The following is a 27,235-nucleotide window of genomic DNA, read 5'->3' on the forward strand; positions in this document are numbered from 1 at the left end:
CTTGAAGGAGGAGGAGTAGGCAGAGATAGAGTCTGAAATTTTCCATCTTCTTGGAGCTGAGTGACCACCGTTATCTTCTGCTTTGCCACCTTGCTAAACTGGTGACGCGATCGGACATCAATTCACTACCCTTTGAAGCACATCTTTTTCACATTGCCTTCATCTTCCAAAAACTTTTCTGCTTCTGCAGAGACATTATCAACTTTAGATATCCAGCTTTCGACATCAGGTAAGATTGTTTCTCTGTTTCTTTTAGCAGCATCAATTTTCAATTGCATGCTGTCTCTGGTAGCCTTGAGTTCCTGAGCTTGCTTTCGTAATGCTTCGATGTTGTCATTGTAGTTAAGCAGGTAGCCAATCTGAAGGCCTGCTGCATCGAACAAGCGGCTGACAATAATTTTGGAAATTGAACTGACATATGAAATAACAATTTCCATGATGTAAATTTTGAGTGGTTTTTGTTGTCGAGAGATCGAGGATGAATAATGATGGATAGAAGGTAGGAAAGAGAAGAGAATGGCATGTAATTCATCTCTTATCATACTTCTATCCTTTGTCTTTGTCTCAAGGCTTCTTGGTTCCATTCTTTTCAAAGTTATTCTTTTGTTTCATAGCTACTCTTGAGTTCAGAATCTTTTCAACTATTCTACAAAACATTCAAAACTGAAATAAAAGAACTCAAGTTTCTTTGTGATCGAAAGCAGTCAAGTTTCTTTGGATCTTCACAGTAAAATCGTGTGGATTTGTTCGATTTGCCAAAAGAACTCAAACAGCAGAAACCTGGTCATCAGATCGACCATCCTCTCAGAAGATCAACCTCGTTTTGCCCTGAACATGAGCGTGTAGACACTGAAAATTTAACCACTTTGGAAGGAGCTCAGAGTTTCACCAAACTCATGTGGCCCTCTGGAAATGACAGATTCTGGTACGTTTTGCCTTATCTACAGCCAAAATAGGATCCTATTTTGGGAGCTGTTTTTTTTTTTTCAATCAATCGTTTCCTTTTACTAATAGAAACAAGAATCATGTGCCAAAATTTGTAAGGCACTGAAAAGAAATTCTAATTATATGATAGCCAAGTAAATAAATAGAATATCTTTAAGTTATACTCTATAAAATAAATAATTGTTTTGTAATTAAGAGAAATGAAATGAGTTTTTTTTTGTAATAATAATAGAAAAAAGATTTTTTTTTTTTGTAAAGAATGATGAAATAAAAGAAATTTTATCTTAATAAGAAACTGATATACAATTGTGAATGTTTTGAAAATAGGGGTTATAGGTTATTCTTTGACATGAAATGAATAAAAAAAGAGAAATTAGATCTAACGATTGTGAGAATGGTTTTCCAAAACTACGAGATAGAAAAATACTATGACTACTACATCCATTGAATCATGAATCAGGTAAGTTAAGAGTTTTATTTTAATATATCATCAAAAAAGACTTAAACTCATATTCTATTATATATAGAGTTTCCTTTTTTATCACTTAACCTAGACGAGAAAGCAACTACTTTTGTTTTTTTTCGTAATTTCATTGTGGAAATTAAAACTACAATATCCCGAAGATAGGAGGCTATAATTCAACCATAAATTCCACGGCCGGCCTCAAACATATCATATTAAATGGTTTGTATTATTCAATTAAGATAAAGAATCTCAACTTGGTGAAGGTACTTATGTTGATCAAGCGACCTATGGTTCTGATAGATTAAGTTTGAAAAAAAAATCATTTTCTCATTTATTTATCAAAATTCTTTGTAAATGTCATTTTACCTAAATAGTAAATATTGAATTGGGCAAAGAAGCATCAGCGTAAGGCGTTGAAAGATTTCATCTACCATAAAGAGGGAGCTGAATTGCTGTGCACTGCGGTGTTTTTTTTGTTTGATTTCGTTTTAACTTTGCATTGCAATTATACGATCCATGATACGTATTCTATCATATAATATGATCTAAATAGAAAACTATATGTGTCATGAAGTGTATCAAATTAATAAGATATAGTAGATGTATCGTACGATACAATACATATTACCGAAATGAATTAATGCACTTTTTAAAAAAAAAATGATAATATAATAGAGGTGTATATAAGAAAAAATTTTAAATTTTTAGATATGTTTATGATATTTTTCAAAATAATAATATGTATATTAAAAAATTTTTGTTATTCTATTTTTAAAAAATTGTATTATACGATACGATATAATACTCAATACACAATACATGATACGAAAAATTAAGTTTTCGATATGTGATTCGACCACAATGATTATGATACTAATTTGAATGTATGAATGAAATGCTGGGATTTTTGGTAGAGAAACCAAAATGATGGTGAAAACTTTTAAGATTAACAGGTGAAACCTGAAAAATCCAGTCATTACATAACTGAAGGCCTTCCAGGAGTCGGAAAGAGAACCATGGCTCGCGCTTTGCTTAGAGAAGATATTGGTCTACAAATCACACAGGTATTATGAAACAGAATTTAAATGGAGGACTTTTAATATAATTTTAAATTAAAATTAACATAAATTAGATGTAAAATTATGTTTAATAAAATTTTAGAAGTAATGTGATATTTAGTAAAATTATGTTTATATCTTTTCAATAATTTTATTTAAAAAAAAAACATATTTTTTAATTGATTTAACATTGGGATGAGAAAATAGTTTTTTTTTTTTAATTTAAGGAGTGAAAATTTTACTGTTTCGCTAAAGCTGGATGGGAAATAGTCATTTGGTATAGAATATTCATAATTTATAATAAAATTCAATTGATTTTGAAAATGAAAATTTGAGCAATTCTGTCAATTGTGAAAACAAGACCCTAACCCTCATTCCTTTCTTATTATTTGACGTCGGAATCTTGTTTAGGATTTATATTTGAACAGCACATAGAAATCAATCAGAAATCTCCTGTTCACTTTTGCTTTCAGGAATCTGCTTTTCTTAATTTTCTGCAGTTACTTGTTTTACACTCATTCTTCGGAGTCTTGCTTTATGAAATACGAAGTAACGCAAGACAAATTGTGAAAGAAGCAGAAATGATTTTGCTTTAAAGGAACTTCTGGTAAACGAAAGGAAGGACAATTGGAATAGCTAGCTTTATTTATACCTAAACCAGCATCAAACCGAGGTTTCACTTTGCCCAAAACCTAAAATATTCCTCATCTTTCATGCATTATAAACATTTGAAACAAAGGACGGTAGCATTTTCACAAACACAAACACATTTGATAACTTTACCTTTCATCATTCAATACCATGGCTGAAGCAATTGTTTCTTTTGTCTTGAAGCAACTGGGTTCAGTTCTTTCTGAGCAGGCGTCTGGCTACATCAGAAAACAAGTGAGCCATGTTGGGGATGTTGACGAAGAAGTAGAGAACCTTACGCACAACCTTGAGGCCATCCAAGCTGTACTATTTGATGCAGAGCAAAAACAAATGAAGAATGCAGCTGTGAGACTATGGTTACATCGTCTCAAAGATGTATGCTATGACCTGGAAGATGTGCTGGATGAGTGGAATACTGCAATCTTGAAATTGCGAATTGAGGGAGGTCATGATCATGATGCTATTGCTCCGAAGGTGTGTTGCTTCTTTCCATCTCCTTGTTTTGGTTTTAAAGAAGCTGTTTTACGTCACGATATTGCAGTTAGGATAACTGATATAAATAAAAAGTTAGATGCTATGGCCAAACAGAAAAGTGATTATAATCTTAATGTGATTATGGCTATTGAGGAACCTGATAATCAGCAAATGCAAACTACTTCTTTTATTGATGTGTCTGATATAATTGGTAGAGATAATTTGAAGAATGATTTGGTAAGCAAGTTATTGTGTAAGGGTAGTGAACAAAACCTCCATGTCATCTCGCTTGTAGGGATGGGGGAAATTGGAAAAACAACTCTTGCTCAATTTGCCTACAATAACAATAAGGTGAAGAACAATTTTGATAAAAGAATATGGGTTTGTGTATCAGATTCTTTTCATGAGGTTAGTATTGCCAAAACCATCGTTGAGTCTCTCGAAGGTTATACTCCTAATGTAGCAGAATTAGAATCTCTTCTTCAGCATATTTGTGACTCTATTAAAAATAAAAAATTTCTACTTGTTTTAGATAACGTGTGGAATGAAAATTACAAAAAATGGGAGCCATTTTATAATTGTTTAAAGAATTGTTGTCGTGGAAGCAAAATTTTAATTACCATACGTAAAGAGTTGGTTGCACGTATGATGAGTTCAATTGATATTATCAATGTTAGTGAATTGTCTTATGAGGAGAATTGGTCATTGTTTAGAAAGCTAGCACTTTCTAAAAGACCTACTAATGAGTATGAAAATTTAGAAGAAATTAGTAGCAAAATAGTTAGGAAGTGTAAGGCGTTTCCTCTTGCCATAAAAACTATTGGGAGTCTCTTGCGATTTAAAAAATTTAAACAGCAATGGCAACGTGTGTTAGGTAGTGAAATGTGGAAATTTGAAGATATTGAAAAAGACCTTTTAACCCCTTTGATGTTGAGTTATAATGATTTACCTCCAACGGTAAAATAGTGTTTTGTATATTGCTCCATATATCCAAAAGATTATAATTATATCTATAAAGACATGTTAATTAATTTATGGATGGCTCAAGGTTATTTTAGGGTAGAAAAAGATGATGAGAACAAGAAGATGATTGGTGAAGAGTATTTTGACTATTTAGTGACAAAATCTCTCTTGCAAAAGAATGAGTCTCGGCATACGTATTATAAGATGCATGATATAGTGCACGACTTTGCACAATTTTTGGGTGACAAAGAGTGTTTATCAATTGAAGTCTATGGCATTGAAGACCCACTTAAAAACTCTTTTAACGACAAAGTTCGTCACTTAATGATAGATTTTATTGAAGTTAGGGCTTCATTTCCTGAATCTACTTTTAGATTAAAATGGCTACGTAGTCTCCTACTTACATATTCTCATGGTGGCACTAATTGCTTGAATAGTGATGTTCTAGTGAGATTATTTAATGAATTGGCATGTTTACGGTTATTACGGTTGGATGGTGAATTGAATATTGAAGAGATTCCAAAGGAGATAAGAAAATTGATACATTTAAGACATCTTGAATTGTCTAGCAATTCTTTGTACAAAATAATAAAATTGCCTGAAAGTTTGTGTGAATTATTTAATTTACACACTGCTAGAACGGAATCCCTCATAACATTACCTAAGGGATTGAAAAATTAGTAAATTTGAGGCGTTTAGAATATAATGATTTTTTGGGTACACTACTTTACACGTCAAAAGGGGTTGAGAAATTGACAGGTCTTCGAAGTCTAGGTTCATTTGTCATACGAGGTGGTGGTGGTCATGATGACAAAGCATGCAGTTTTGAAGGACTGAAAAATTTGAATCGTCTTGAAGGGAGCCTTACAGTAAGAGGATTGGGAAATTTAACAGATGTCAACAATGGGAAACTGGCAGAAGTTTTTAAGAACAAGGAAAAACTCTATCAGTTGATTTTAAAATTTGATAAACGTGGAGAAGTGGAGAGACTAGATGAGGATGATGAACTAATACTTGAAACCTCACAGCCACCACCAAATTTAGAGAGTCTACGGATATACTACTACAAAGGCAACACATTCCCCTCCACTTGGACGACTTTAACCAAACTGAAGGAGTTAAGACTTGAGGATTGCCCCAAGTTAAAGGCACTGCCAGACAGCCTTCTGCAGAGGACAACACTCCGGCAATTGGATATTATTGGATGTCCTATTCTAAGTGAACGATACAACATGGAAACAGGAGAGAACTGGCCCAAGATCTCTCACATCCCTGATATCAGCATCTATCCTCAACTTGTACAAAGTGAGCAATGACCATCACCCCAGAAGCCACAGGTAATAAGTAATTAGGCTCTGTTTTCATTACATTTTAATTATAATCTAATAAAAGCATTGTTTAAGTCAAAATATTGGTTATGTTACTGTCTGGTATCTTTTTTATTATTTCAAGTTTAATAATTAATCACTTCAACTTATTATTTCTTTTTTTTTCAATTAAGTATAAGTTCTTAAAGTCTTCTGGGTATGTGTGTTTCTATTTTTACTGCCTCTGAAGAAGTTTCCAGTCTGGTTTCAGATTGAGGTTACTATGGTACTCCCAAGGATCTAATGAAACAAGAAAACAGGTTATTGGTAATTTCATATTCTTTTCAGTTCTTTAATGCTTCATTTCAAATGTTGTACTTGATAATGATTAATGTTACAGGGGAAGGGAAGATTGACTTCAAATGGTTACAAAGTAACCTGTTTGATCTCTGCTTTGATTTTCCATGTAAGCTCTCCCTTTTATTTTATACATACATACATACATACATACATACATACATATATATATATATATATATATATATATATATATATATATATATATATATATATATATATGTATATATGTATTTATATGTATTTTTTTAGATAATAAAGTGTTTGGAAAGTTTAATTGTCATCCCAAACTAGCACCCTTAATTTTGAATTTGGTGGAGAAAGGAAGTTTAATGCTTTTTCCATCTTCTGGTTACTTTTTTTGCCTTTTCCAGTGATGTAGTGGAGCAAGTTTAGCAAGCCATGATTTTCTCCTCACAATTTCTTTCAGCTTGACTGTTATCGGTCTTATGACTCTGCTTGGGTTTAAAAGCTGCCTCACCTTAGTTCAGTTTGGTTTTGTTACTATCTGCAGCATACCATCCTGCTGAGTGTATATTTTGCGCAGGCTTAAGTTATTTTGAAATTTGTACAGAGGCTAGATGAGTGGCAAGATGCTTCGAATGAAGAAGATAAAATGCAGATGGAGAGTCAAGTTATGTTCGTTCAATCTAGTTATTTCACGAGATGATTTTTCCTGCAATAGCTAGACAATTGTCATGATTTTTAGATTTTCTTTTCATGTGGATGGTGTATAATTCTAACAGCTTCTATTTGTTGTCATGAAGACATTACACTTCTGTAGATTCTCCACTAAATCACCTGTTAGTGTGCCACCAAAACTCACCAACTTCTTTTATTACTAAGGCTACCCTTACAATGAATTTTAGAAGTCTTCACTTTATGGATGAATTACAGAAAAAATATTGTTTAAGCTGTTTTTAAGATATAATATAGAATATTTTAAAATAAAGCCACCCCAACCTGCCTGCTCTAGTTATTTTCTTGCTTCATTTTCTTTTTCAAAGTTCATTTTCCCTTCAAAACTAATGGATGTTAACAGAACAGATAGACATGGGATTGATTTAATTCCATCTTTTGAGATGCCTTAGTGTTATGCTACTAATTTGTTATAATTATTGGAAATGAATTATTCATTTTTTTTAACAATGATTATAAGTGCATCTTCTTCTGTGATACAGGCTTCTTTTAAGTTTATAGAAATGGTGTAGTTAACTTATTACTTTGGTGAAACCTGATTTTTCTTGATGTGTCTTATAGGTAAGTTCAGCTGATGCAGAAAAGTTTTGCCTGGCTTTTCAACAATTTCACAAGAAACTTGTATGTCTAATGTTCTAGGGAATACTTGCTTTATCTATAGCCTTCCGTTGTGTTAATGCAATGAAATTCCTAATTTTTCCAATTGTTTCCAGGTCTATGAGGGACTAAATTTGGATACGGCTAGGAGCTACATCAACTCATCAAAGAGTTTGGAGGCAACAAAAGTTTGGACTAAATTGATCAATTGTTGAATATATATATGTGTGTGTGTGTTTTGTTCTATTTTTACTGGCTCTGAAGAAGTTTCCATTCTGGTTTCAGATTGTGGTTCTTTTGGTGCTCTCAATGATGCAGTGATACAAGAAAACAGGTAATTGGTAATTGATATTCTATATACTTATTTAATGTTTCATTTCAAATGTTCTAATTAATAATGATTATTGTTACAGGGGAGGGGAGGATTCACTGCAAAGGGTTACAATGTAACCTGTTTGATCTCTGTTTTGATTTTCCATGTAAGCTGTCCCTTTTAATATATACATATATATATGTATTTTTTGAGATAATAAAGTCGTTGGAAAGTTTAATTGTCATCCTAAACTAGCACCCTTAATTTTGAATTAGGTGGAGAAAGGAAGTTTAATGCTGTGTGGCTTTCTATATTACTTTTATTCTTCTGGGATGAGGTCTTTGGGAAGATCTGCAGTTTCTATGTTCATCAGTTATTGTTTCTCCCCAACAACGATGGGAGATGAAAAAATAGAATTGGATACTGCTACGTGCTGCCTTTCCCAATCAATGACAGGTATGGCTTTTAAAAAGATCATTCAAAAAGCAAACTTTTAAAATCCACGCATGTTACACTTATTTGTATACTGATAATTGTTGTCTCTGGCAGTTTATAAATTATGCAGCCTTTGTGTGGAGTAAATTCTCCAATGAGATTCTATTGAGGCTTTCTTTCCATCTTCTGGTTAGTTTTTTCACCTAACAAGATTTCGTAAAGCCTTTTGTTAACACCATCATGTAATTATCCTGTTGTTTATCTTTTCTAATTATGATTTTGAACATTTATATATAGTAACCAGTTATGCTCCTGTCTGCCACAATGCAGAGTTTAATTTTCATTGGAGTTAATTTGTTGAACTTTGGTTGGCCTAAATAGATGAGTGACTGATCAATGGAGGAATGCTCCATTAGGACTACTGCCCCAAGTTTCTTCGACCAGAACACTCCGAGGTTTAAATGTTGAAAGGTGTTTTGAATGGCAGAGATATATCCATAGTTCATGAGCTAAAACTTACCTAATTCTCTCATTAACAATGGTGGACACTTGTTTGTATACGAGAAAGTAGAAATTTCACATTCTTGTTAGATGATTTTGATTAGCTCCTTTTATTCTGTTGAACTGTAAGATTTATTTCTGTTTGAGAAATGTATTAATATTGAAATTTCAATCACTTTGTTTCCCACTCCCAGATTAAGATTTTTGAATACAACAGTAGCAATTATTTTGTCAATTCTAACGGCACACTCAATCGGAGCTGACATTGATATCTATCGTCCAGCACCAATTTTCAGTCGCCAATTCCTGCTACCTTGTCCTCTCTCTTCTTTCATGCTGCAATTTGTTTTCCTAATTCCTATAAATTCAACACTACCTGATTCTAACCCACCATCTTCAATTCATCATCCATATGGCTACACCTACCACTTCCACCCTCTCTGTCTTTTCATCCGCTGTTCAAAATGTTCCCTCTAATTACATCAGACCCATCAATGACCGTCCAAATCTCACACAAGTCCGAGTATCAGATGCTTCTTTTATTCCTCTTGTCGACCTTGATGGTCTTGACGGCCCCTGCCACTGTGAAATCATCAAACAGATTGGTTTAGCATGCCGCCACGAGGGTTTCTTTCAGGTTTATCCTTTATTATTTGCGATAATCTTTTAACTTGACTAATTCTTAATCTGTGTATGTATATACACCTGTCCATCTAGGTGAAGAACCACGGAATTTCAGGGGAAATGATCAATAACATGTTAAACATTGCAAGAAAATTTTTCAAACTGCCGGAGAGTGGGAGGTTGAAGAGTTACTCTGATGACCCTTCTAAAACCACTAGACTCTCCACTAGTTTTAATGTTAAGATCGAAAAGGTGGGCAACTAGAGAGATTTCTTGAGCCTTCATTGTTACCCTCTTCAAGACTCAATCTGGGAAACTGTTGACAAATTTTCTTGCAATGTTTAACATGTTATTAGGCTCTGTTTTCGTCAACTGTCATCTTGTGCAAAGTGAACAATAACTAACACCCTGAAGCCACAGGTAATAAGTAATTAAGCTCTGTTTTCATTACATTTTAATTATAATCTAAGAAAAACATCGTTAAAATCAAATTATTTGTTATGTTATTGGCTGGTATCTTTTGTATTTTTTGGACTTTGGAAGCACATCACAACATTGTGTGACTGGTTAAACTTTTTTTTCATGCAGGACAAATTCATGGTTAATACTGAGAATGATGCAAATCCTGAAATTATGCCTTGGAAGAAGCTAGAGGACCTGGTATATGGCTGTATGAAGAATATCTTGCTGCTGATAGTTTGCTGTTGTTTGCTGCTGAAATATTGTTGTTGTTGTTGCTGGAATGCTGCTATTGTTGTTTCTCATTGTTTTGCAGGGCCAAATCACTATTTCCCACCCAAGGTTTGGTGCAAATCCACTTTCCACCCACTACCTATTGAAAATCCAGATACCCACCCATTCATCCATTAAATTTCATTGTTACTGTTTTTATTTCATCAAATTACATTAAATTTTATTTTTTTTATTTCATCAAAATAATAGTTTTTTAATAATTAAATTTTGATATTAAAATTTGAAATCATTCTCAATAAATTTATCAAATTTTCGTTAAAATAAATTGCAAAAAACATATAAATGTCCTAAATTGAATTATTGTAACTTCTCTCCTTTAAATACATAGATATATTTTAGAGTCGAATACTTTTCCCACCTAAACTATCTTCCCACGGTATGAATGCTTAAATTACAAATTCTTATAAAAAAACTTAACTCAATAAAAAATAAAATAATAAATTATAGAATGGCGTAATAATTATTTAACACTTTCAAAGTTTTGAAAAAAGGAAAAATTAAAATACAAGTTGGCTATAATAAGATTACATTGACTATAGTATAATTTTACTAAATCTTTATTGATTATTGAAATTAAACTAGATCAGACACAATTTAATAAAATTTCACATTTTTATGTGTTATTTTAATCTAGAAATATGTGTCCAACCGTCGAAATAAAACTAGGACTATAATTTTCCTTATGAACTTCATTTGGCTGAATCATTACATGACCAATAACCCACCCTCTAATTTGACCATCACTATAACATCACAAAAATTTATCCTCAATGGAGCTTATCAAGGTTCAGCATACCGTGTGTCGTGTTGTGTCTAGGGCTTTGGACTATGCTGGCCTACCGAACTTAAGACCCATAACAGCCCACGTTATGGGAAGTTATACCCTTCTGAGATTTTTTTAGGCCCACCCACAAAAATATAATTTTTAAATTTTTTAAAATTTGATGGGTTCTTTCATGTTGACTGGTGAGGCCCTGATGCGGTCCGTTTTATTTGCGGGCCTTGATCCATGGGTCAAGCGATAAAAAATCAATTAATTACAAGTACACATGGTTTTATTGAAAATTTTTTGATATCACAATATACTAATCAAAAGTAGTTTAGGTTTGTATGGGTATATATATAATTATTATTAACAGGCCAAATGATCGTTTCCCACTCAAGGTTTGATAAATTAACAATTCTTTACCCTTTAAGTTTGAAATAATTAGTTTTCACCCATTTAAACATTAACCATTTTAAATAGGTGAATTTTCAAAAGGAAAATCTGTGGTAATTGCGAAGGGATTAGGCCAACACCTAATAATAAAACATTAACCATTTATAGCATTAGATCTAATAGTACTTTCACAGTTACAATTTTCTCTCAAGACAGTGTTAGATCTAATAGCAAAATATTTTCTTGACAGGCATCAGTAACAGGATCCAATACTATAAAATGATTTCATGAATTTGTGAAAACTGCGATGATTTATCATTAACTGACAACGTAGTAGTCCAATTGGTGGGACACAGCATCACTTACAGTTAACTTCCTTTCCTACGATCTCTGCTAAATTTCATCATGACCTTCACTCTGCTTTTGAAGAGTATGGCTCTCAGTTTGCATCTGGGAATGGGACGCAGTCATTTACTTCCATTTCTAGCTGCTTTCAATTCATCTGCAATTCTCTGTACTCCATGTCAATCTCTTCAAGTGTTTTTATGTGTTCACTCACAAAGCTGCAATTGTAAATACAACTATTAATTTAACTTTGTAGATAGCCATTTCTGTGCTCATATAGACACCAAAAATTGCTATATTTGTAACTAATCATATACCTGAATGAAAATGTTAGAAGACTCATAACACTTTCGTTGGCCAAACTCAATGAGAACCTCATCGGTGTAGAACTTCAACCATTGTACTGGCCCTACTCGACTCTAAAAAACAAAAAAGTGGGAAAGAAATGAATATTCCAAGGGGTTAACCAACCAAACATTGTATGCCAGACCTAATGATGAGGATAAATATCAGAGATGAAGAAAGATGGATAGACAATAGTTTTGACGGTGCTCATTATTTAGGACAGACAAGAAAGATGGAAGCTAAAACTTATGAAATTGGGTTTTACAGTCAAACCTGGTATGTCAGAGTATGATCATTGTCAACTCCTTGGCCTTTAAGGTTCCATAGGAACTAAAGAATATCATGACCACTAAGGACTTGAGAATTTCTCCAACTCTTTCTGAATCAAGTCAGCCACAGGCTTGATGTAACCTTCTCGTTGACAACAGAACCATATGATAGAAACAGAAATCCTTGATAGGTATGCATCTTCCCTGACATATTATTCTTACTCAGAAATGGTTTTATGATATACAAATTGATATACTACAGGCAAGAAATTAAAGAATATACTAAAACGGATGCAACACCTAAATATTCTCTTCAGAACACAGAGGCTTGACCCACTTGTAGAGATAGAGGACTGTGGATAAAAACTTCTGCTGAAACAAAGTAAGTTTCATATTGTTTAAGCTAGGAACACCATCTTCTCTGTTGATGCAAGCAGCAGCCTTTTCTCCTTTCTCATTCATGTTATTTGTTCTATATTCAAGCATTTAAGTCATAAGAGCTTACAAATGATGTAATAATGGGAAAATATTAATAGCAATTTGTTACATACCTGTTTGTTGAGGGCAGGTACATGTCCCCACTTTTGAATGCTGGATTCAAGAGCTAACTCCCCGTACTCCTTGCAAATCTCTCTTAAATGTTTCTATGCGTTCACTCACAAAGCTACAAGTGTAAATACTGCAATAAATTTAACTCTGTATATTGCCATTTTAGTGCTCATATCAACACACAAAATTGCTATTTTGGTAACTAATCAGGTACCTGATTGGAAATGCAAGAAGACTTATAAAAACTTTTTGGCCAAGCTCAACAAGAACTTCATCAGTGTAGGAATTAACCAACCAAACATTATAGTGCCCAACCTAATGAAGAGGAAAAAAAATATGTCATCTAGAAAGTCGGTAGACAACAATTACGATAATGCTCATAATTAAGGACAGCTAAGAAAGATGGAAGCTAAAACTTATGAAACTGGGTTTACAGTTAGACCCGGCATGCCAAAGTATGATTGTTGTCAAATCCTCAGACTTTCAAGTTCAGCACGTCTCCATCTGGTCTTTGTACAGATCACCAGCGTTCTCAACATAAGTAAATGATACTACATGGGAAGTAAAGAATTACATTAGCTGTAGTTCCACATATAGATGCAAAACAAAAAGTTGTAGAGAGCTAATCCCATCAAATGACCACAACCCAGGCAAGTCAAATTTTAATATATTTACTGATTTTGTGCTGCAAAAGAATCATAAACAAGAAAAGTCTATCTGTAAATTAAATGCACCTCCTCAGGCTTAGAGAATTCTCCAACTCTTTCTGAATCATGTCAACCATAGACTTGATGTAACCTCTAGTGGATACCAGGACTGTATGATAGAAACAGCCTTGATATATATGCATATTCCCTGACATATTATTCTCACTCAGAAATGGTTTATGATATACAAATTGATTTACTACAGACAAGAAATTACAGAATATACTCTTCAAAAGCAGCACCTAGATATTCTCTTCAGAACACAGATGCTTGACCCAATTGTTGATGCAAGCAGCAGCCGTTTCTCCTTTCTCATTCATGATTCTTTCTTCTATATTCAAGCATTAAGTCATTTTAGCTTACATATAATGTAATAATGGGAAAACATTCACGGAAATCTGTTACATACCTGTTTCCAAACTTGTTTTCACCTCAGTTTTCCATTACAAATTTTCAACTACATGTATGCCTTCTTCATACTATGCTCAAAAACAATATAATTGTATCAGTATGAGAAATTAAATATGCATTGGAGTTATAACAGCAAGAGTGGAGGAATGCAGAACCAAAATTATATCAGCATATGACATGTGTCTGCTTTGCTAAGCGTCCATCAGCATGCCCATTGCCACACTGAAAATGCCCACCTGTTTGTGATATTGATAATGCATAATCATTAATGTTGCAATAAGGATTTTATTCGATGATATTTCTACGAAAAAAATTAATGAATCAAAATTCAACAGACTATAAATTGCAAATGATATCTAAAACCTCTTCATCTTGTCCGCTTTTCTGTTTCCGCTACAATTCCATGCTCTGTATTTCCCTGCATTTCCTGTTACCATTTTTCTGATGTGAATCTAAACAGACTATGTCGTGATTATGGTAAGGGGGCATCAAGCCAGTGAAGAAAGAAGAAAGTATTTTACATCTAAAAATTGTTCAAATAGTATAAATATTTACAATTGAATTGAATTCTTACATAAACATGACAAGCTCTTGCATTGCTAGGAAATGAACTTTAATCAATGTAAAATTAATGTTAAATTTGATTCTAACTATAAAAATTTGAAGAACAAGATTCAAACCAGTATGTATAGCAGAATCATGTCTCAGTTAATGTATTTCAGGTAATCCTTCTGCCCTTACTTCTATTACAATTAATTACACTTCAGATTTTGTCTATCTCTAGATAGTTAAATCAAAGTTCATTTGTTATAGAAAAGACGGCCCAACCTAACTAAACCCACCACATTGATGGAAAATGAGCAAACTAACAAAAAAACAGTAACTAAAGTTGTGATAGAAGAGAAGAGCAGCACATACCACTGCCATGAGCACACTTCCTTGTCAAACTCAAAGTGTTAGGGTTGCAGCAGATGGTATCGACCGGAAGCCTAAAAAAATATGTAGTTGGTATTCTTTTTATGTGCGTACTCACAAAGCTGCAATTGTAAATACTATAATTAATTTTATTTTGTAGATAGCCATTTTAGGGCCAATATCAACTACAAAATTACTGTTTTTGTAATTAGTCAAGCACCTGACTGGTACTACAAGAAGACTCTTAACACCCTTCTGGCCAAGCTCAACGAGAACTTCATCATTGTCGGGCTTCCACCATTGCACAGGCCCTACTCGACTAACAAAACAAAAGAAGGGGAAAGAAAGAAATATTCCAAGGAATTAACCAACAAAACATTCCCAACCTAATGGTAGGAAAAAATATTAGAGCTCAAGAAAATCAATAAACAACAGTTGTGACAGCACCCATCATTACGGGCAGACAAGAAAGATGCATCTAAAACTTATGAAATTGGGTTTTACTGTCCAACCTGACAAATCAGAATATGATTGTTGTCAAATCCACAGTTTTTCAAGTTCTGCACTCCTCCATCTGGTCTTTTTTACGGATCACTAGCATTCTCAACATAACTGACTAGTACTCCATAGGCACTAAAGAATTTCATTACCTGTAGTTCCACATATAAAAGTCAGAGAAAAGTTGTAGAGACTAATCCCATCAAATCACCACAACCAAGGCAAGTCATATTTTAATATATATACTGATTTTTGTGCTGCAAAAGAATCATATAAAGAAAGAGTATTTCAAGAAATTTAAATGCACCTCATCAGGCTTAGGGAATTTCTCCAACGCTTTCTGAATCACATCATCCAATTGTTGATACTAGGGCCTGTATGATAGAAACAGGCAGCCTTGATATTTATGCATCTTGCCTGGCATATTATTCTCACTCAGAAATGGTTTATGATATAAAAAATAATTTACCACAGGCAAGCAATGAGAGAATATACTAAAACAGAAGCAGCACCTAAATATTCTCTCCAGCAGACAGATTCTTGACCTAGTAGTCGAAATAGAGAACTGTGGATAAATCCTCTTCTGAAACAAAGTAAGTTTCATCTTATTTAAGCTAGGAACACCATCTTCTCTGTTGATGCAAACATCCGCCTTTTCTCCTTTCTTGTTCATGATTATTTCCTTTATATTTGATCACTAAGTCATTTGAGCTTACACATAATGTAATAATGAGAATACATTGATGGCAATTTGTTGACGTACTTGTTTTCAAGCTTGTTTTCCCCTAAATTTTGCATCAAAAATTTCAACCAAATGAATGTTTTCTTAATACTCTATGTTCAAAAAGAAAAGAACTGTATCAGTATGACAAATTAATTTGGCATATGACAAGTATCTCATCTGCTAAGTTTCCATCAGCGTGCAATCTTGCCACACTGAAATTGCCCACCTGTTTGTGATATTGATAATGCATAATCATTAATATTGAAGTAAGGATTTTATTCCTTGCTATTTCTAGGAAAAATTTAAGGAATTAAAATTCAACAGTATAAATTGCAAATGATATCGAAAACCTCTTCAGCTTGTCTGCTTTTCCTTTTCTGCTACAATTCCTTGCCCTGTACTCCCCTGCATTTTCAGTTACAATTTTCTGATGTGAATCTAAACAAACTATTTTGCTGGGATTATGGTATGGGGGAATCAAGCCATTGAAGAAAGAAAAAAGTATTTTACATCTAAATATTGTACAAATAGTATAAATATTTACAATTCATTTGAATTCATATATAAGCATCCCAAGATCTTGCATTGCTAGGAAATGAACATTAAAAACAATTCTCACTTCGATTTATTAGATATTAGATTGCCTCTTTGAAGTTCATTAATCAATATTAAGTTAATGTTTAATTTCATTGTGTTCATAAAAAATTGATGAACCTGATTCACACCAGTATACATTGCAGAATGAAGTCTCAGTTGATATATTTTCAGATAATTTTCACTGCTTTTTCTTCTCCTTCTTCTCATTGTTATTTAAACAAAAGAGAAACATCTAATGGGAGCTGTTTCAAATTTTGAACACCATAATAAGAACATAACTCAAGCCCTGCATAACAAGGACCCATGCCATTGAAGCCCAAAGTTCCTGAACATATAGGCAAGTAATTTGAAAATTGATTTTACTGTTTTTGAACTCTTTTTTCACTTTGTTTTTTTTCTGACAAGATAAAAAAATCCAATCAAATCAATTAATTACACTTCAGATTTTGTCCATCTTCAACTAATTAAATCAAAGTTTATTTCTAATAGAAAAGTCAGCTCAATCTAACTAAATCCACCGCATTCATAGAAAATGAGCAAATTAACAACACAGAGAATCTACAGTATTATAAAAGAAAATAAAAGAGAAAAGTGCACCACATACCACTGCCATGAGCACACTTCTTTGTCGAACTCAAAGCCTTTAGGGTTGCGGCAGATGGTATCGACAGGAAGCCCAAGGCCGTTGATTTTAACAGGAAGATCTTCCTTCGCCTTTAAGTAAAAAAGTAAAGGTAATTGTAGGGATCAGTTCGTGAAAAAATAAAGGTAAAGCTACCATTTCGGTTACAACAAATTTATAATATTAAAAAAATCCCAGATCCGGCCACGTGCACCCTCACTTTGAATATAATTATTAAAAGCCCTCTATACTTGTAAAATTATCCTAATTTCCCCTGTAGAATTGCTTCCCTTCTTTTTTTTTTTTTTAAATTAAGTAATTAATTAAAAATTTTCACAAGAGTGACAGAGGTTGAACTCAGGACTTTCCTTCCCTTTTGTCAGCAAGTAGGCCTTAGAGGGAGGGAATTTCAGTACCTTGATTAAACGAGCTTATGAAACATGTCTCCCCTGCTAGCTTTCCATCGATCCCATCATTGTCTCAGTTGGTGTTTAATCCTTTTCACTTTTCTGTTTTTACTTTTTCTTCTGTAATTCAGACAATAGAGACATAAGAGAAGTAGTGTTTTTAAGAATTCAAAATTCAAAGATGTAATTACAAATATAAAATCTTTAAATTACTTCAACAAGAATAATAATTTGTTATTGAATTTGTGATACATAATGTAACACCCCAGGTCCAATAACCCGGCCCACTGTCAAGATATTGTCCACTTTGGACACACAGTCCATCATGGGTTTGCTTATGGGCTTTGCAACCCAAAACGCGTCTTGCAGGGAAACGAGTGGGCCCTCACTCAACTGCCAAGATATTGTCCCCTTACGGCCCAGCCTTTTTGGGGTTTTGTTCCTTGGACTCAGAGGCCTGGTCAGGGCTTGGCCCAAGAACGCGTCTTAATAGTTAAAGAGCTCACAGGCTATTTAACCAATCCAATTCTCCCACCACTAACCAATGTGGGATCCATAGACAGAGCACACACAGACCCAGCATCTCTCCCGTGCTTTGTCGATGTGGGATTCGCCTAGGGGTATCACATACACCCCCCCTTACGGGACTCAGCGTCCTCGCTGAGGTTTGCCCCACCATCGTTCAAGAGGACACGCGGAGTTACTCTGATACCATTTGTAACACCCCAGGTCCAATAACCCGGCCCACTGTCAAGATATTGTCCACTTTGGACACACAGTCCATCATGGGTTTGCTTCTGGGCTTTGCAACCCAAAACGCGTCTTAATAGTTAAGGAGCTCACAGGCTATTTAACCAATCCAATTCTCCCACCACTAACCAATGTGGGATCCAAAGACAGAGCACACATAGACCCAGCATCTCTCCCGTGCTTTGTCGATGTGGGATTCGCCTAGGGGTATCACACATAATTCATACCAATTAGTCGTTTCCTTGCAATTTTCTCCTGCAAAACCAATCACAATTTTTAGATTATTAATGTCATACTGCTAACTAAACATATTTTAAGAAGACAATACAATTTATTCAAAAATATTTACAATCAACAATTATCTAATTCACATACTTGTTCTTCTATGAACAATTGCTCAATTGTAGAGTTCAGGTTACCCATCCATCGTTCTTTGTCGAAACTAATCAAATTTTTCACAACTTTGTTGAGCTTTGGTGTCAGTTGTTCTCCATAACCAAAAATCTTCATATTTGGACATTCAATTATTACAAGCGTTTCTAAAACTGGAAATTCAATAGAATATGAGCTTGAGCTAAAACAACCAATGTTACGTAGCCATAAAAGCTCCAATTTGGACAAACTAGGAAAAACAATCTTCTCTGCTAATGATGATGATACTTTCTCAGTTGTGACTATTTCTTCTAATGTTGAGCAAGCACGTATTATAAGGCTACTGAGCTTCACAAGGTTTTTGACTATGGTGGGGGTGAAGAGACTTTTTAATTTATGGCAACTTCCTATTTCTATAGAAGTTAAGTTTCCCAAACTTGAGGAGGTTGTGGTGAGATCTTTCCTTGGTGGTATTATTTCCTCTTCTTCTTTCATTATGAAAATCTCCTCTAAATTGTCACAATAATCTATATCCATTTCTTCCAAACAAATAAGACTCTGCAATAAATCTTGTGAAAATAGTTTAACTAACTTTGGGCACCACAGTAATCTTATTCTCTTCAAGTTGCAAAGGTTTATGTATTGAGTTTCACCTTTCCATATATGTGTCATGTTTGGCAGATCTCTCAAATATAGTTCCTTTAATGACGAAAGCAACTTTGTTTTTCCATATGTCACCTTAAGCACTTCACAATCAAATATATATACCACTGATTCACACCAGCCTACTTCTAAATATTCCGTTTGTTCAATTACCAAATTCTTTAGGCAATTAATCAATCCTGAAATCGTAACCTTATCATCATTTGACATCAACAATGTTCTTGAATATTCTTTTGAATAAATCATAAAGTTGTGTTTTTCAACATATCCTACACCACCTATTATTATTGCAAAGTTTGATAAGTTTTTGAACGACACATCATTATCAATTAAGAAATCCAAGTTTGGGATAGCAATTTGCAAGCTAGTCAATCTAGACAAAGATTGTACCTCAGCAAGCTTTGCATTGCTTCTCAAACCCCCCTCATCTCTTTCGGAATCCCAATGCTCAAAACTTTTTAAAACGTACAACTCCTCCAATTTACACAGAGAAAATATGACACCATGTGCTATTCGTGCAAGCATTTCACAATCGTTCAAAGCTAATAATCTCAAATGAATTAATCGACTAAAAGATTCTGGGATCTCACTAACATTAGAATTGTTAAGGCTAAGAATTTCTAGTTTACTTAGTTGCCCGATAATAGATAAATCGCCTAACTCACAACCATTAAAATACAATGTTCTAAGATTTGCCAACAAAGAAAGTGACTCCGGTAGTGGCAATAATTGAATTTCACTCAAGTCTAAAACTCTAAGATCTTTCATGCCTTGAAAGAAATTGTTAGGGAAAACCATTCTAAAATTTCCCTGCAATAGTAAAGACTGTAACTTTGGGCATTCCATCACGTCTGGCACTTCTTTAATATCATTTGACATTAATGAGACACATGTGAGATCTTTATATGTATCTCTGTTTGGCCACTCTTTTAGACCAGTGCCAGCTTTGACCAAGAATATTTAGTTGTATTTAGGTGCTATTATATGGGCAACATCGCGTACAACATCATGCAATTTTACATATTCTTCCATAAAGTAGGAGTCTTTCTCATAAATCAATAGAAAAGAAGAGGTCAGTGTACTTACAATAGCATGCACTCTGTGTTTAACATCCTTCATTGTCTCAACATTTTTGAACCACCTCAAAGCCACTCCATATGTAACTAAAACTTCAATGGGGATTTCAAAATCCTCTGGAAACACGCTACAAAAGAAGAACAATGATTTTGCATCATCGCTTTCTAGATATTTGATACTCAACTCCAAAGATGAAATCACACTTCCTTTCATCCCTGGGATATCTGTTGGGGTAGACATTTTTAGTTGTCGTGCTGCGTCAATCCACACATGCTCATTTTTGCTTTTTAATGCCCTTGCCATTGTCACAATTGCAATTGGCAAGCCATCACATTCGGCAACTACTTCTCTTGCGATTGGACTCATGACAGAATTTTCAACATCCATTCCAACAACCTCCTTGAATAGCTCCCACGATTCCTGTTTTGATAAAGTTCCAACAATAGATATTTTGTTACAATCCATCTCATCACACACATCTTTGCTTCGAGAGGTAAGCATGATCTTACAACCTCTATGGTCCTTCCCAAAAGGAATACCAATCTCCTCCAATTTAATTCTTCCCCAAACATCATCCAATATTATGAGGATTCGTTTCTCCTCCTTAATTCTCTGCCACAAGGAACTTGCTCGTTCTGATTCAGGACAATCCAATAATGATTCCAGACCTAGCTTGTGAGCAATTACTTTTTGAATTTCCATGATATTTGGGGTTTGAGACACAACTACAAAAACTACTGAATCATACAACTTCTCTTCCTCGGCTTGTTTGCCAACTTGTTTCACCAGAGTGGTTTTACCCACACCCCCCATCCCACAAATTCCAATTATGCTGACCTTGTCATCTTTCAAGGCCTCCATAATTTCATTCTTGATTGATTCTCTGGATTCAAAAATTCCAGAAAATCCAACAGTTGGAACGATAATGCTTGAAGGAGGAAGAGCAGGCTGAGATATAGCTTGAAATGTTCCACCTTCTTGGAGCTGAGTGATCACCGTTATCTTCCGCTTTGCCGCCTTGCTGAACCGGTAACGCGATCGGACATCAATACACCACCCTTTGAAGCACATCTTGTTCACATTGCGTTCATCCTCCAAAAACTCTTCTGCTTCTGCAGAGACATTATCAACTTCAGATATCCAGCTTTGGACATCAGGTAAGATAATTTCCCTTTTTCTTGCAGCAGCATCAATTCTCAATTGCATGCTGTGTCTGGTAGCCTTGAGTTTCTGAGCTTGCTTTTGTAAAGTTTCGACGTTGTCATTGTATTTAAGCAGGTAGCCAATCTGACGTCCTGATGCATCAAATAAGCGGGTGAAAATAATTTCAGAAATTGAACCAACAAATGAAGTGCAAATTTCCATGATGTAAATTTTGAGTGTTTTTTATTGTTGGGAGATCGAGGATGAATAATGATGGATAGAAGGTAGGAAAGAGAAGAGAATGGCAAGTAATTCATCTCTTATAATACATCTATCCTTTGCCTTTTGTCACAAGGCTTCTTGGTTCCATTCGTGTCAAAGTTATTCTTTTGTTTCATAGCTACTCTTGAGTTAAGAATCATTTCAACTATTCTACAAAACAGAGGAAAACAGAGGAGCTTTCATATAGACTTATATGACTTAAACAATTTCCAAAGTTCCTTTTGGTATTTTGGAATTCATTTATTTTTAAATTGCCACTCAAGTCTTCTTTGTTCCATCTTTGCCTTTGCTCTTAAATCAAGGCTACTTGCTTAATATTCTCTTCTTTTATAATATGCAGATTGATGTATTATTTCTACCTTAAAAGAAGTTAAAAAGAGTTAACATATTCTTGATTATTATTTAAAAAAAATTTCAAAAATTAAACACAATTCAGATTGTTCATTTGATGTATCATAATAACTCTAATATTTGAAAATGTGTTCGATATAGTATATACATATTGTTTTCAAACTAAAGACCATAGAAAATGACTTGTATATATTTTGATTTATTTCTACCAAAGGCATTTTCATAGGATACTTTATATCTTTTGCTTTTATTGTCTTTGATTGTCTTTGATTGTGAGAGATTGAGGATGAACAATAATGGATAGAATGTTGGAAAGAGAGGTAAATGACATGTAATTCAGCTCTTAAAGAGATATTCAAATCCTTGTAACAAAATTAAGAATCTATTGTAACAAAAAGGAGAAGAATTACAACGTCAAGCAATTGAAAGAGAAAAGAGAAAGACTTTAAAGTACAAAAGATTTCATATAGAAGAAGCCTTGGGTCTCAAGGCTTCTTTGGTTCTAAGATAATTGAAAAAATTATTCATTACTTTCATTTTTTGCTCAAATTCCAAACGGCTTTGCTCTCAGTTCAAGCTTAATATTCTTTTCTTTTCTTCTATAATCACTAAAGTGTTGTAGAGATCTTATTTTTATTCTAAAAATACTTAATATGATTTACTGATTTCACAAGCCCACGCATGAGATAGATTAGATTAATTAAGAGATAATCAATTTACTTTACAATTTTAATTATGTTGTATATGTTGAAATAACTTGGGCCTACATGGATTAAATTTGTTAACCTTTTAATTAAAAACCGAGTGAATGTGTAATTCAGAAAAAAATTATTTTATAGGTCTAATCTGATCATTCAAAAATGGGTCAACATACTTCCTATTGTAGTTATCAAATTTAGATTATAAGTGTAAATTGATATAAGTTATTGGGCTTTTTGATTAGAGAGACCAATTAACTCTTTTAATTTTAAATAAAAGAAAGGTAGAAGTCCCTTTCTCCAAATGATAAAAAACACATAACATTTTGACACCCTTTTTGCATAACACATTCTGTAATTGGGAAGGAAAACTTTGCTGCAGGATTGACAATCAATCCTTCCTGCATCAATTTTCCTGACAGATGGCACAAACATGATTGTCTTAGTCCCTAATTTACGAATATAAATGATTCTGTTTTCTTTTCGTAGCTCTTGGGTTTTTTCTTTTCTTGGTAACGAGGAACCCACCTGAACCCCTGGGTCTAGTGACCAATAAATCAAGAGTATTATCTTAGTATGCTCTCAGAAAATTTATACCCAAGCTCTCCACCTTGGAAGTCCACCCCTTGGGGCCTAGCTTTGGATTTTGCTTCAGTTTCTATGCCTGCAACTCCTGCACGTTCACATCAGTTTTAGATCCCAGCATCCTATTTGCACTCTCTTCAGCTTTTGTTTCCTGCAATCCATCTGCAGTTGCCTGGTAACATAACACTTGATTCAGTTCAGCAAGAGAGCTAAGCTCTGATTTCTCAACACATTGAAGTGACACATTAACTCTGGCTTAATAAAAACATTATTATTATTTTCATATAAAATTAGAAAGTAGCAATCTAATTCATAGAAATCCCATTTCTGTACGAATTCATTTTAAAGTTTCTATAATATGGATTTGATAATGTTAAAAGAACATCTACGATATGTTAGAAGAAAAAGAAGCAGCAGAAATGTGTTTGTATTGATTATTTCCAAGTATCACCAAACAAATTCTTTTCACACATCAAACTAAATCAAGAACTGTATTCAACAGATCTATTCCCTAATTATGGGAAAAATAATTTCCCCCATTTTCTTGTGCAACAAACAAAATCCTTGCTATGTCTTGGAACTTTGAAAAAAAAATGTTACTGTGTTTGAAACTTTATTTGCCGAACTTTTTTAGAGATCAAGAAAGTCAATGAATAACAATTGCAACAGTGCTTGTAATTACGGGTAGACAAGAAAGATGAATCCAAAATTAATGACACAGTGTTTAACAGTCAAACCTGGCATGTCAAAGTATGATTGTTGCCAAATCCACAGCTTTTCAAGTTTTGCACTCCCCCATCTGGTCTTTTTATGGATCACTAGCATTCTCAACATAACTGATTGGTACTCCATGGGCACTAAAGAATTTCATTACTTGTAGTTCCACATATAAGAGTCAAAGAAAAACTGTGGAGACTAATCCCATCAAAACACCAAAACCCAGGCAGGTCAAATTTCAATATATATACTGATTTTTGTGCTGCAAAAGAATCATATACAAGAAGAGTATTTCCAGAAATTAAATGCACCCCATCAGGCTTAGGGAATTTCTCCCACACTTTCTGAATCAAGGGCCTGTATGATAGAAACGGGCAGCCCTGATACATATGCATCTTCCCTGGCATATTATTCTCACTCAGAAATGGTTTATGTTATGAAAATTGATTTACTACAGGCAGCCCTAAATTTTGCATTACAAATTTCAACCAAATGAATGTTTTCTTCATACTCTAGGTTCCAAAACAATAGAATTGTATCAGTATGACAAATTGAATTGGCATTAGAGCTATATCGGCAAGAGTGAGGGAATCCAGTACCTTAATTAAGCGAGTGTATGACAAGTGTCTCTTCTGCTAAGTTTCTGTCAGCATGCAACCTTGCCAATCTGAAACTGCCCACCTGTTTACGATATTGATAATGCATAATCATTAATATTGCAGTAAGGATTTTGATTGTCACTATTTCTAGGAAAAATTTAATGAATTAAAATTCAATAGACTATAAAATTCCACCTGATATCTAAAACCTCTTCAGCTTGCCTGCAATTCTTTTGTTGCTACAATTCCATGCTCTGTATTCCCCTGCATTTTCTGTTACAGTTTTCTGATGTGAATCTAAACAAATTATATTGTGATTATGGTAAGGGGGCATCAAGCCATTGAAGAAAGAAAAAACTATTTTACATCCAAATATTGTTCAAATAGTATAAATATTTACAATTGAATTGAATTCTTATATTAACATCTCGAGGACTTACATTGCTAGGAAATGAACATTGAACACAATTCCCACTTTGATTTGGTAGATAGCAAATTGCCTCTTTGAAGCTCACTATTCAATATTAAGTTGATGTTTAACTTCATTGTGTTTATAAAAAATTGATGAACATGATTCACACCAGTATGCATTGCAGAATCAAGTCTCATTCCATGCCTTTTCAGGTAATCCTTCTGCCTTTTCTTCCACTACAATTATTTACACTTCGGATTTTGTCCATCTTTAGATAATTAAATCAAAGTTCATTTGTAATAGAAAAGATAGCTCAACCGAACTAAACCCACCACATTGATTAGAAATTGACCAAACCAAAAAAAAAATATATATCTAAAGTTATGATAAAAGAGAAAAAGTGGAGCACATACCACTGCCATGAGCACACTTCATTGTCGAACTTAAAGCCAGTAGGGTTGCAGCAAATGGTATTGGCGGGAAGCTTAGCCCTGTTGATAACGGGAAGATCTTCCTTGGCCATCATGAAAAGTAAAGATAATAGTGGGGTGTCTTTGCCAAAAATTAAAAGGTAAAACTATCATTTAGGTTACAATAAATTTAAAAAATATTAAGAAACCCGAGTGCCAGCCGGATTTCCCCTCACTTTGAATAAAATTATCACAAAAACCCTCCATACTTGTAAAATTATCGTTAATTTCCCTTGTACAATTGTTTCCCTTCCCTTTTATCAGACAATAAGTAGGTCCTCCAGTGAGGAAATTTCAGTAACAACTGAATTCAAAAATTAAAGAAGTAATTACAAATATAAAATCTTTAAATTACTCAAAACAAGAATCATAAGAATTGTACAAAATTTTATGTATAAATTGAGGTGACAACTTATGACAAGGTGACATAATTGTTTACTTTTTTTTCTCATTTTAAAATTACCTAATGAAATGCTATTACCTTATGTTTAAATGATTTGTTTGTACATATAGTATTATCCATAATTTATAATAAACAACTAATTAATTTACATACATGTTCTTCAAAGAACAATAGTTGGATGATGGAGGTAAGGTTATCCATCAATCTTCCTTTATGAGTATGAATATTCAACACGGCTTCATTGAGTCTTGGTGTTAGCAATTCTCCATTACAAAAGATCTTCATATTTGGACATCCAAATATATGAAGTGTCTCTAAAACTGGGAATGCAATAGAATATGGGCTTGAGCTAAAAGAACCGAGGTTGTTTAGTCTTTCAAGGTTCAACTAGGATAAACTAGGAAACAAAATCCTCTTTAATGATGTTGATGATGTTTCTTCCTCATTTGTGATTATTTCTTCTAGTGTCGAGCATTCAATTATTCCGAAGGTTCTAAGCTTTACTAGGCTTTTAACTGTAGAGGGGGTGAAGAGCTTTCTCAAATTTGGGCAACATGATATATCAATAGAAGTCAGGTTTCCCAAACTTGTGGAGGTTGTGTTGAGATCTTTACTTGATGGTATTATTTCCTTTTCTTCTTTCATTATGAAAATCTCCTCTAAATTATCACACAATATAACCGTCAATTTATTCAAACAAATAAGATTATGCAATAAATCCTGTGAAAATAGCTTAATTAACTTTTGGTATCTCTTCAAGTTGTAGAGATTTATAAGTCAAGTGTCACCCTTCCATATATGCATCATCTTGGGCAGATCATCCAAATCTAAATCCTTTAATGATGAGAGCATCTGTGTTTTTCCATATGCCAACTTAAGCTCATTACAATCTAATATAGATACCACTGATTTACCACTTACTTTCAAATATTGTAGATTTTGAAACCTTTGTAATAGATAACTTGTAAAAATATTCGACAGCCTATAGCAATTATCCACAATTAAAGAGTTAAGCTTAATGA

At 33.7% G+C, this 27,235-nt stretch overlaps 2 protein-coding genes and 1 long non-coding RNA gene across 3 annotated transcripts in view; 1 reads left to right on the forward strand and 2 right to left on the reverse strand.

Annotated features, from left to right (window-relative positions):
- LOC123205186 (probable disease resistance protein At1g61190) overlaps positions 1-17,784 on the reverse strand; it is a 57,972-nt gene extending 40,188 nt beyond the window's left edge. The window contains exon 1 of the transcript XR_006499810.1: positions 17,701-17,784. The gene's annotated coding sequence lies outside the window, so the exon portion shown is untranslated. The remainder of the gene's footprint in view (positions 1-17,700) is intronic.
- Positions 7,238-8,454, forward strand: LOC123205197. The gene is made up of 5 exons (XR_006499818.1): positions 7,238-7,541; positions 7,634-7,851; positions 7,931-7,996; positions 8,106-8,286; positions 8,380-8,454. It is a non-coding gene; the product is annotated as an uncharacterized LOC123205197 (long non-coding RNA).
- An 855-nt stretch (positions 17,785-18,639) lies between the features above and the next one.
- Positions 18,640-21,918, reverse strand: LOC123205250 (probable disease resistance protein At1g61310). Its single transcript, XM_044622170.1, has 2 exons — positions 20,563-21,918; positions 18,640-18,696 (listed from the first exon to the last, which is right to left on the reverse strand). Exons 1-2 carry the CDS (start codon positions 21,916-21,918, stop codon positions 18,652-18,654), a joined length of 1,401 nt encoding a protein of 466 aa, XP_044478105.1. The 3' UTR covers positions 18,640-18,651.
- Between the last annotated feature and the right edge of the window lie 5,317 nt (positions 21,919-27,235).

Source organism: Mangifera indica, unplaced genomic scaffold (assembly GCF_011075055.1).
Source record: "Mangifera indica cultivar Alphonso unplaced genomic scaffold, CATAS_Mindica_2.1 Un_0002, whole genome shotgun sequence".
In the NCBI taxonomy this organism is placed as follows: Eukaryota; Viridiplantae; Streptophyta; class Magnoliopsida; order Sapindales; family Anacardiaceae; genus Mangifera; species Mangifera indica.